A 12,269-nucleotide genomic window follows, 5' to 3' on the forward strand; every position below is an offset into this window, starting at 1 on the left:
CCTGTCTCCCACAGCATAAGGCTGAGGGTACCCTTGATTTGGGGGATTATTTTATGGCTCTGGAGCCCTCGAGGCTCTGTATCACACGTCTAACTGGTGACACCAGTAAGAGTCTCTGCAGTGACAGGATGGACACCCCTAACATCCCACCCCTGCTTTGGTCCCAGGCACATCACATGAGGAGCAAGTGCTTGCCAGCTCTTCGAACAGCCTCCACATGCTGAAATCCCGGCCTCTACAGGTACACTGCCAGAAGCTCTGAAGCACCTGGTGGGTGTCAAAGCAGAAAGCATTCAGCAGCACCATACCAAAGTAAATCCAGCTCCATTCCCCACGGGCAGCTCCTGGAAGGATGGGTTTCCCTACACAAGTATCCTGACACTGTTTTGGTCTCCACAGACTAAAAGACACGGTTTTGCACTCCCCTTGAGTCACTGATACCGGTGGCACCTGAACAAGATCACTCAGCTTCTGCCATGAACTACTCAAACCTTACCTACAACCCCAAATATTTAAGGTACAACAAGAGGGCCTCGTGGAAGCCCAGCAGCATGGAAGGAGCTTCTATCTGGGAGATTTGCTCTTAGACCAAGGCACTGGGAGAAGGCAGCTGAGGCTGCACTGGCCTGAAGGGGAGCCAGAGGCTGGAGGTCATGTCATGGTTGTGCGACATCACAACAGTAGTGCTGGGATCCTTGTGCAAGGGTGGTGCCTGCACCGTGCTGCAGAAAGGCTGGGCTGCCAGGCAGGCCAGGAGACCTTTCTACCTGGTGGAGCACACGTGTGCCGTGGCAGAGACCAGCAAGAGCCAGTGGCCCTTCCCTTCTCTCCAATCCTCTGTAGTGCTGACAGGGAGGGAGAATCAGCCATGCTGCCCAATCCCCGTCTGCAGATATTCAGACTCCTTCCAGAGCCTAAGGGCTTCCAGAGCCCTTTAGATTTTGGGGAGAATAAACTTCTGGGAGGCTTATCTTACAGCTCACATCAGTCAAGGAGGGTACAGAACAACTTCATTACACTTTCTCCATTGTGGAGCACAGTGTGTAGGAGCTGGTGAAGGCCTGAGAGAGTGAGCTGTCTATGAACATGAGGAAGCACTCACTCTTGAAACACACATGGGCAGCAGTGCTAATCCTTGCACTGGAAAGGCTGGGAGAGCTCCCAGAGGGAAGAGGTGTGCAGGAACCAGAACAAGCACCTCTGTCCATCTCTGGGGAGATGCCTTTGGTGGCTGGGAAGTCCTGGAGTCATCCCAGGTACTGCACGCTCTCTCTCAGAGTTGCTCTTGCTCTGTCTCCTTTGGCAGACAGGAAATAATCGGCACACAAACAACAAATCTTATCGCAAACTAAACATGAGAACGATTAAGTCCTCCTAATCAACACTTTAACTCACCATGCACTGCTTCTCTCTCTGTTGAGAGGACAGATAACAGAGCTCTTGCTTATACAGATGGGACTCAGGCATGAAGCTGGACTCATGGTGGTCCATGTGTACCCCAGAGGCAGGTTCTGCTGCCTGAACGGAGCTGAGACAGCCTGGCAAGGGCAGCTGTTTCTAGGACAGAGAGGCTGCTGTTTTGCAGGTGTAACAAATCACCTGCTCCCTCTCTTTCCTCCTTCCTGAGTCCAAGGCAGGACTTTACCCAGGGCCACTAACAGAGACTCCAATAAAGTAAATATTCACCCTCTGGGATGACAACTGCGGCCTGGGTCTGACATGAAGGGGAAGTCTGGGAGAGGCCAGAGACCTTTAACAGACTGCAGCCTTCTTACTGGCAAAGACAAGGATATGGGTGCAGGGAAACAGCTTCTGAGCTCTGGGGCCAGCATAGGGAGCCAGGTAAGTGCCTGACACAGAGCTGGCTCCTCTAGGATGCTCTGACCTGTTCCTTGAGACACGCAGATGAAGGCATTTTGTGGTACTGTGGTTGTCTCCTCACTAGTGAGATTCAGCAGGATATTGGATAATGTCAACTGGGCTGGAGTGAACATGCTCCTGTGCTTTTGTCAGGGCTTCAGGTCCTGTCTCCACCTCCTGCAGAGCATGGCAGGCCATCCTGCATGCTGACAGCCATGACATGACAGCTAAGGAGAGGAAACCTAACATCATATCCTGGAGAACCAGAATCTCCTCTGTCCATGCTGATTACCTTTCAATATCCTTTCAGGAAACATTCTTCCAGCTCTAAAGGACAAGGGAAGTTGTTTGGTTTGGCTTCCCACTTCTCAGATTGCTCTTCATATACAGGGTTCCCCACATATGCTGAAAGTCAGGAGTGATCTGTGGCAGACTGCTGCTCATGGGTGATGTTTTGAACCCGAAGGATCTTCCTGTCCTTAGCAGCAGTGAAGACCTAGCTAAGCTTCAGCCGAAATAAGTGGGCAAGCAACTTAGAGACAGAGGCTACCACAAGTCAGTAAAATCCATTCCACCCCATAAGTGCCTGGTCTTGCAGTGATAAGAAAATTTTCCTGATTAATTTACTAATATTGACTTTAAGCAGTAAATCCTGAATACAGCAAACACCCACTCCCTCCTTGGCCACCACTTCCTGCTCAGAGCTCGTTAGCTCTGTTCCTTCCCATCCTGTGTTCACTACTTAAATAAATACTTTAATGCTGCCAGGGCCACCACAGACTGGAGCTGTGTGTCAAGCCAGGCTCATCAGTACTCCACCACCTGGCCTGACTCTCCTTTTTCACCAGGAAATCATGTACCTGTAGAAAAAGTTAAGTGAGGAGAGATTTCTGGAGATCTTGAATCCACCCCCTGCTCAGAGCATGGCTAAGTCTGACCAGACTGCTTTGGGTTTTCTCCTATCAAGTGTTGACCTTCTCCAAGACATGAGATATCCCCCTCTTGTCCTCATCCCCGGGCTGCCCCACTTTCAAGGAAAGAATGTTTTTCCTTTAGGTCACACCAGGCTTTCCCTCAGCACAGCTTTAGCTCCTTGCCTCTTTCTCCATCTTGATACACTTCAGAGAAGACCCCAGCTCCATCTTCTCTGTTACCCCTTTCACACTGCAAGTTGGACTCCATGCTCACCTGCTCTCCATGAGAACAACCCTGATTCCTTCAGCCTGTCCTATGCACCAGCTCCCTGCATTGATGGCCCCAGCTGAGCTTCAGTGTAAGAATGACTTTCTTGCTCTGGGTTACTCTCACTGGATCCAGCATTCCTGGTGTGGGGAGAATGGCCATTTGTCTAATGCACCACCTGAAATTCGGTGCATCCAGATGGACTTGGGGTACTGAGCATGAACTGTGCCTGTGTCTACCTCAGGCAACCTGAGGTTTTCACTGGCAGGACACAGAAAACACAAAGAAACCAAGATATAGCTTGCGTGGCAAGCAGTGCGGTCTGTGCTTTGCATCCTTAATAATGACGCTTTTATCAGCTCTCTCCTCTGCAGACCATCTTCCTGGGAATTCACCAAAGCTCTAAAACAGAGCTTGGGTGCAGTATGAATCGCATGCCCCTGGACACATGCCCCCCGCTTGCTCGTCCAAACCCGGGCACCGCGGGCTGAAGGCTCCTGCGGAGCTCTGCGCACGGACGAGCCCGGGCTCGCAGGGGCCCCAGCCGGGCGACCGCCTCTGGCACCGGCGCTCCGCGCTCCTCGCCGCCCGGCGCGGCCGGCACTGCTCCCCAGCGGCAGCACCGAATAGTTCGGCTTGAAAAGGACCTGAAAGGTCATCTCTTTTCCCTCCCCCGATTGTTCACAGACCCATCCAGCCTGGCTTTGAACACTTCCAGGAATGGGACACCCATAGCTTTTCTGGGCAACCTGTGCCTGCCTCACCACCCTCACAGGAATTTCTTCCAAATATCTCATCTAAATCTACCTTCCTTCCCTACCTACCCTGAAGTCATTACTCTTTGTCCTTAGCACATGGCTCTTGTCAAAAGTCCCTGTCCAGTTTTCCTGTCGGCCTCCTGTAAATAGTGGAAGGTGCTGTGAGGTCTCCCCAACTGCATAAGGTCTTCCTGGATTTCAGTTCAGCTCCTGTTGTGGCAGAGAGGTACTATATCTTATATCCACTTAAGGCATGAAACCATTTTCCCTGGTTGCTTCAAGAGGGCTTTTCTTTTGCCTTTTCTCTAGAAGGGAAGGGTGGAAAAAAACCTCCATGAAAACAAAATACAAAAGAAAATACCCAAGAAGGAAAACATTAGTTTTTAACAAATGTTTCCTGCATAAAGGTCAAAGCTCTGAATCATCCTCTGCTTCCTCCATGAAAAAGCCACCAACATCAACAATAATACCCAGGATGCACAGCCTCTCACACCATGACAGGGTGGCACTTCCCACTTAGGCAGATTTATTCTGTGTGGCCTGACCTGTCTGTAACTCCAGGGCAACACCAGTCTGTAACTCCAGGGTCCAAGTCTATTGCAGTGATCAATCACTCATTGCTGCAGAAATGCAAGCCCATGTTATTCAAGTAAAGGCAGTTTTAGGGAAAACAATGAAAAAAAGAAAAAGAAAAAAACCCAACTAAACAAACAAGCAAAAAACCCCAAAAAAGCCTAACCACTAAAACAATTTGGGAACTACTGAAAAAGAATACACATACATACATATACTCAAATATACTCAAGTGTACCCAAAGATGGAGAAGGAAGAAATCATAGCCATCAGTATGTGCCTCCTAATGAAGAGAAGGAAATCTTCTCTGAGAAAATAATGGTCTGCCTGTTGAAGACAATCACAATTCTGATAACCTGTAAGTCTTCCTCCCCCACTATTCTCGCAGCCATAAACCTGAAAACAGGAAGAGTGGCTAGGGAGCCACTATTTAATTGGCTAATTCTAGGGCCAGCACTCCGGTGAGTCTGATGACAGGCTATGTGCTAAAACATTTGGCTGTAGAAGCGATAGGAGGCCTAGGACATCGGTTGTTAACCTCAGAAGCTGACAACCTGGATTCATGAGCACCTTTTCCCAAGTGGAGGAAACGAGATGCAGATGGTGTCCGTGCAAGAGCCAGCCATAGGGATAATTGACTCAGAGTGGTTCACGCACCATTCAAACTGTGTCTCAGTGATCGGACCAAGAGCTCTGGTGCTGATTCCAAAAAAAAAAGGTCAGACACTGCTCCTTAATCAATTAGGATCTATTTGTATAGCTCCCATCCAGACAGCAGCTTTGCAAATTCTTAAATGGCTAATGAATCTTAGCTTCCTGGCATCAGAGAAGGGAATAGCAGTGAGCTCAGTAAGATCTTCTGCACCAGCCCACAGTTAATATTCCTGCCTCCTCTCCACGGCCGTTTTCAGCCAGACATACAGCCCTGAGCATACAGTAGCCCTATGAACATCCTATCTTCAGAAGAGGCTAGGATATAGCTTCTTTTCCTCTTAGCCTAAGAAGTGTGGCCAGGGTACTTCATGTTGGCCAACTGCGCCCTGTGTTCCAACGCTGCAGGAGCAGTGGGAGCTCAGACTAGCAGCCCTGAGTTGGGCCTCCCTCACACTAAATCTGCCCACACAAAGAGGGGTTGGATGACTGCACCACATTCAAAAGTAACTCCCAAAAACAACACCAGCTTCCAGGCATAGCACATACCACCATCCCCACCTTGACTTCTTGACCTTGGACATGAGAAGACATTAATGTCAACTGGACTGGGTTATGAAATAAGCTCTGCTGTCTAGAGAGGGCTTCCAACAAATCAGGGCTTCAGGATCACACCAAGACAAGTGTGTAAAGTTCTTCCTTGTGCCAACATGGTCCACTGTATTCTCATACACCAGACTCTGTAAAGTCAGACCCCCCATCAGCCTTCCTGTGCTCACATCAGTTCACTTCCAGGTGCCACATGAGTGGGATACCCCCTCTGGTCACTGACATGGCAAGCTCTAGGTAATGGATACAGCTAAAGCCCAACTCCAGCTACATAGACTGCCCTCCAATTACAACTCACTAAGTTCTGGACTCACTCCAAGTTACTCCCTCCTGGCCAAATGGCAGCTGCCTCTCCTGCCTACTCTTTCTAGTTTTGATCCACTTCTTGTCACTTTCAAAGGCAGATAAATCATACTTGGGAGTCCCAAAGCTATTGAAGAAGATTTTCCTATCTGCTCTTTGGTAACTTGGCAGATTAAACTACCTGTTCCCATCTCATTCATTGCCTTCCAGGCAGCTTGGGCTGTTGACAGGGTAACAGCTGCAGAATTCACTATCCCCCGAACACCCTCAGCAGGAGAAGAAGAAACATCTGCCATCATCTTACCCATGTACAAGCCAGTTCATCATCCTGAGGTGTGGAGTTGCCCCTGAAGGCCTGTTACACCCCCCATTAGCTGTGGTTATTTCTTGATGAACTGTTCCCACAGATGTTGCCGTTGCATAAGGTGAACATAGTGTCAGCCTGCAGCTGTGGGAACTCCATCTCTGCAGCCAAAAAAACTAACTGGCCTGAGGTGCAGGAGGCAAGACCAAGCATTTCTGGTGCTGCTGCCACAGGACAAGCAACATGTTTCCAGTGGTAACACCTACTCTACCTGGCCCAGCTCCCTTGTTGGAGCAGTCAGAATAATTAATGTCAAACACGGTCCCTTTTCCCACCTCTGAGCTTCTGTTCCTCTCGTGGTAGCAGCCTTCCCTACCTGTCCCTTTTCCTAGCAGACATGTGGCTGGGATGGAGCTTCATGCAATGAATGTCTGGGGCATGCTTGTGGCCTGACAGGAGACCCTCAAAGCAGACTGGTAACTCAAGGTGTTGCAGAAGGTTGATATGCCACCTGTGGCATGATCTTGCTGATCCATCCCTCCTCCTTCCCTCTGATGTCTTCAGCAGTCCAGCAGACCAAAAACAGCCAAGGCAAGACAGACAGGGTGAAAAGCAATGAACAGCATGCCACGCATCTTGCTCTGTGTCTCCCAGTCTCAGGAGTACAGGGAAGGCTTGAAAGAGTAAACTCAGAGACACTTCATTACAAACAAGACAAAGATTTATTTCCATTTTGAGAGAAGTAGAAGAGTAATCATTAAAAAAAAACCTCCAATACAGAATGTAATATTCTCCTAGGCTGTACAGTCCACTTCTTTATCAAAGTCTGCTCAGGGCCTGATTATACCAGAACTTGGGCAGAACAGAAACCAAGAGACCTTGTCCTTTGAGGAAATAAGCACTTTCAAGGCCTCTCTCTTCCCATCAGTGCTCACATTTAAGAATTTCCTACACGTTTACATTCCAGATTTATTGGACTCTTCTGACAGAAATCAAAAGAGTAGTTTGAAACTTAGACTAACTTTGCTAAAAGGAAGGCTCTCAGATATTTACAATAAAACTTATAAAAATCAATTTTTTTTCTTATTCTTGCTGGTGTCTGAGAATAACAAGCTACGTTCCAGACAAAAACACATTGAGATTCATGTGTTGAACATATCCCCATGGCACAAGCATACACTGAGATCCAATTGTCTAACATATCCCCTTGGCATATCCCCATATGCTCCCAGAGAGACCCAACCCCATGGATCCCCAAGGACACAACAAGCCTATCTTCCTCTGTCAGTGGTCAGTCAGTTCCATGTCACACATGGGCACAGGGGCAGCACACCTCAGTGCCACAAGGCACAGCCTGGACAGACCCGCAGTGCTCAGCATACCCCTGGCACCTGAGCCTACACGACCTGAGCTTGGAGAGGTTGGAACAGCCACAAAAACACAGCAGTGCTGGTGGGAAGGGATTGCTGGAGTCTTCAGGCCTGCTGCAAGCAGGAGGTTGGAGCACTGCCAGTGCTAGCAAAGGGCAGGTATAGATTTGTCTGGTTTTGCCTCAAAAACCTTGAAGCACAGACCCCACACAGATATAGAGTCCCTTGAGTGGTCCCAGTAGCTCTTCAACAGTTCTGCCCAGGGTTTCTAGCCATTTGTGGCTGAAGTTTAAGCAGATTTTGACCATGTCTCAGGTTCTTGATGAAGCAAGCTCATCACTGTACCTGCTGCAAAAAATTTACCACGTAGATATGCCCAGTTTCCCTAGTTTGTAGGTATAAAAGATCCGGAGAGAAACAAGAACAAGCACCTAGACCTTCTCTGCAAACAATACACAATTGAACCTATCCAGTCTGTGCATCCTAAGTCACCAAGATGTCATGCTTGACCTTCAGACACTGACTTTTGGTCTCTGAACTGCCAGCAGATGCTATCTGAGCTCAGAAGCATCTTCCACAAAACCTATATCATCATTAGTTACCTTTTTTTAGACTGAACTCTAAACTGGCACTAGGGCTGAAGCAGAGAATAAAATGAGAGGAACAAGGGCCAGAAGAAATCTAGGCTCTTCACTCATGACCAACGACAAGATTCATGGAGGCATGAAGGGATGGATATCACTCCAGACAGTGGCTAAGCACTGGAATAGGCTCCCCAAGGAGCAAGCACCAAGCCTGGCAGAGTTCAAGATGCATTTGGACAATACTCTCAGGCACATAGTATGATTCTTGAGGTGTCCTGTGCAGGGACAGGAGCTAGGCCTGATCTTGATGAGTCCCTTCCATTATCATAGAATCATGCTATGATTCTATGAAAATTATCTGGTCCACATTGATAACAGCTTCTACAGGAAGGAAAGAAAGGATTAAAAGGCAGGACAGTTCTTCTCCCAGCTACCCCCAAATAAGCATGGCTTGCTGTCAAAGTGACACAGTCCAGTCCTTGCAGACAATGAAAGCAGAGCCAGCAGCTCTCAGAAATACTAGAAGCTGGAACAGCTAGGTGTACAGATCCTCTTCCAGATGGAAAATGGATAGTTGGGAGAGATATTAGCACAGCTGCTGAGACGACCTGCCCTGGCTGAGACAGCTCTCTCCAGGGTGGTAGCAGCTTCTGGATGTGCAGGACCAGGAAGAACAAGGAAGATACCAACATAGCTCTTCAGAAAGGATAGGAAAGGAAAAATCTGACTGCCTTCAGCAGGCCGAAGAGTTGAGTGGTGCTCACACTTGCTGCCTGTGCCTGCACCCCACTGGCTCCGTGCATGGAGCAGCCTCCCCAGCTCTGTGTACGGACAGCAGCTTCCTGCAGTGCCACAGACAGGTCTACACAGACACAGGGCAGTGCTGTCAGGTCAGTCTCAGCCTCCCAGCCCAGGAGCTGGCTCATCACATGACACCCCGGCACTCTGAACCCTTGAATCCAAAACTCATCTCCTACCTGACAGTCCCACGGAAGACAGACATACAACTTCTCCTGCCCACCTGCCGCAGAGGGCTTTACTCTTCTCCACACCAAGCCATTCTCTGAGGACACCCAACCATCTTCCTGCTCCACTCCATTTCCTCTCTCATGTCCCCTGGATATGCAGACCGTAGTACCCATAGAAAGCAAGGAAATTATCTCAAACAAATTTCATCCTGCTGACGACCTCATCTGAAAAATGCAGAGCAGAAGGCACAGGTGTCTTCATAGGGTCCAAAACTCTTTGGAGCAAAGCACAGCAGTAGGACAAGAGACCATAAACATTAAATGAGACTAGAGAAGTGCTATATGGAGGGTACAAGGAGAGACTTCTCCCCCACAAGGACCGCCAGGTTGCCCAGAGAAACTGTGCTGTCTCCATTCTTGGAGGTTATGAAGACTCAACTACATAGGGCTGAGCTTTTTGGTCTGAGTCATAGTTGACCCTGATTTGGATACCAGATTAGAACAGAAATTTCCCAAGATCTTTTCCAACCTGCGTTATGCTATGATCTATACCCGACTCTGGTGAGAGAGACTCTCGTGTATGTGCACCCTTGTCTGTTCTTCCTGTTGAGGCTCTGGCTGCACTTTCTCACTCTCTCTCCCCATACACGGCCCTACCACACTGCAGGATCTTCTCACCAACCTCCTCCTGGCCCTGGATACACAGATTCCCCACTTTCACGGAAAAAAGGAGCTGTATAAGAAGACCTGGGAGCAGGGCTATGTCGGCTCCCTCTATACCCACAGATCCCTCTACACCCGGAGCCTTGAGTGTCTACTACTACTCCAGACTCCTTTCCAAGGTGATGGAATCTGTTGGAAGGAGTATGCTTGAGTTTCCCTGTGGATCTAGTTTCAAGCTTTTGTCTCGTAGACATTCCTATTAGCTGTTCCCTCTTCATATTTTTCTCCAGACTCTTTTCCATCCCAGGAAAGCTTGAAAGTGGAACAAATGAAGACGAAAAGGCACCATATCCTGCCTCTTGTATTCCAGAAACAAAGTTTACTTCTATATATGCCAATTTCTCTAGGCTACAGACAGAGCTGGGCTGGTCTTGGGAACAAAGTAATTTAGAACTCAGGGTCAGGTCTTCACTCAAAGCAAGTCCAAATTCAACGTTGGCTACAACTTCAGAGGCAGATCAGGCTCCGTCCAATCAAGTTGGAAAGACCTCCAAGGACAGAGGTCTCACAGCCTCCCCGTGTCCCTCTTCCAGGGGCTGGGCATGCTCATGGTAGAAATTTTTGTAGTTCCAATCCCACTACCATTCCCACCCCTGCAGCACAGAACGCAACACGTGGAAGGATGTGACTTGATGCGTTTTTCTGCAGCCCTGGCATCCAAACCTTCTCCAGCCTTGGCCACACTGTTGGTGTAAAGCCCGAGGCTAAGCAATAGCCATCAGGGACATGCCACCATATCAGTGCCACACATTCTGCTTTTAGAGCTTTGCCTGCACGGAAGCCAAGGAATGCTTCCACCTGCCTCCCTCCTTCACATCACCAACAGACATTAATTCTCTAGGAAAAAAATCATCAACAACAGAGACTTTTAAACTAAAATCTTCCTGGGTAGACCAGAAGGGGCCCAGCTGTGTGTGCTGAGAGGGTGGGAGCCTGGCAGGAAGCTTTGAGCACCTGTCCCAGGAAAGGCTGTAAGAGAGGAAGAGACTGCTTGCCCTATCCAAGCACTTGGGAGTCCCTGCGACTTTTCTGCCGAGAGTGGCCCGGGCTGGACAGGACACCTCAGGTCCCCAGGGCTGACTGCGACGCTCCTTGCCAGGAAGCTTGGGCAGATGGCAGAATGCGTAGCTGCAGCCCAAGGTTCTTCAGCATCTTCCCGGGCAGCTCCGAGAGCGGCCGTGCCGGGCGACCCCCGAAGTCCGCCGTCTCCCGGGCTCCGGTCCGCGCTGTCGGGCCTCTCTGCGGCGGGTCAGAGCGCCGGGAACCTGTCGGGGGCTCCAGGGTAGGTGCCGTGCCGCGGTGCGGGCTCGGCGGCACTCAGATGCCCTCCGGAGTCGAAGGCGTGGGGCAGCGGCGGGTAGGGTGCGGGGGAGCGGCGGCCGTAGAGCGCAGGGGAGCCGGGCGAAGAGGCGGGCAGCACGATGCGCCCCGACGGAGCGTACAGCGACCCGTGGCCCCCGGGCGCGTAGGGCCCGGGAGCGGTGGGCAGCGGGGCGTAGGCGTGGGGCAGGGCGGCGGAGGCGCAGCCCTGCGAGGGGAAGGCGGTGGCGAAGGCGCAGGAGGCGGCAGCGGGTGCCGGGGGCAGGTCGGCGGGGGGCGGCGGGAGCAGGCGGCACGGAGCGGCGGGACGGTCGGCGAGGAAGGCCGGGTAGGTGGAGAGGTCGCTGCGCTTGAAACGCTTTCTGCGGCGGAGGAAGGACCCGCTCTCGAACATGTCGCGGGCGTGAGGATCCAGCGTCCAGTAGTTGCCCTTGCCGGGGCGGCCGGGCTCCCGTGGCACCTTGACAAAGCAGTCATTGAGGGTGAGGTTGTGGCGGATGCTGTTCTGCCACTTGCGGGAGCTGTCACGGTAGAAGGGGAAGCGCTCGGTGATGAAGCGGTAGATGCCGCCGAGCGTCAGTCGCCGCTCGGGCGCCTGCCCGATGGCCATGGCGATGAGGGCGATGTAGCTGTACGGCGGCTTGCCCCGCTCCGCCGGACGCTTGCGGCGCCGCCGCCCGCCCCGCGCCCCCGCCGCCGCCGCCGCCGCCTCCTCTCCGGGCGGCACCGCGTCCGCCTTCAGCGGCGGGGGCCCCGGCGGGGGCCCCGGCGGCAGTCGGCTCTCGGCTGTCATGTGGCCGTCGGAGCGGCTTCGCGCCGGACCGAGCCGAGGAAGCGCAGCGCAGCGCGACCGCGGCTTTTATGCGGCCGCGTCCGGCGGCTCCGCGCCCGGTCGGCCGGCACTCCCCCTGCTACGCCCCGCCGCCCGGGAGGCGCGGGCAGGGCCGGGCGTGCCGCCGCTGCCGCCGCGGGTCGGGGCAGCGCCCTGCCCGGCACCCCTCTTCCGACGATCTCCGCTGGTCCCTGTCCCCAGCGCCGTCGGGGCGGCGCGGACCCGCCGCCGT

General features: G+C 51.7%; 1 protein-coding gene across 1 annotated transcript; it reads right to left on the bottom strand.

Annotated features, from left to right (window-relative positions):
• Nucleotides 1–11,041: 11,041 nt before the first annotated feature.
• Nucleotides 11,042–11,998, bottom strand: FOXE1 (forkhead box E1). The gene has a single exon (XM_014888125.2). It carries the CDS (start codon nucleotides 11,996–11,998, stop codon nucleotides 11,135–11,137), a length of 864 nt encoding a protein of 287 aa, XP_014743611.1. The 3' UTR covers nucleotides 11,042–11,134.
• Nucleotides 11,999–12,269: the final 271 nt, after the last annotated feature.

This window comes from Sturnus vulgaris, chromosome Z (genome assembly GCF_052056855.1).
Source record: "Sturnus vulgaris isolate bStuVul1 chromosome Z, bStuVul1.hap1, whole genome shotgun sequence".
Classification (NCBI taxonomy): Eukaryota; Metazoa; Chordata; class Aves; order Passeriformes; family Sturnidae; genus Sturnus; species Sturnus vulgaris.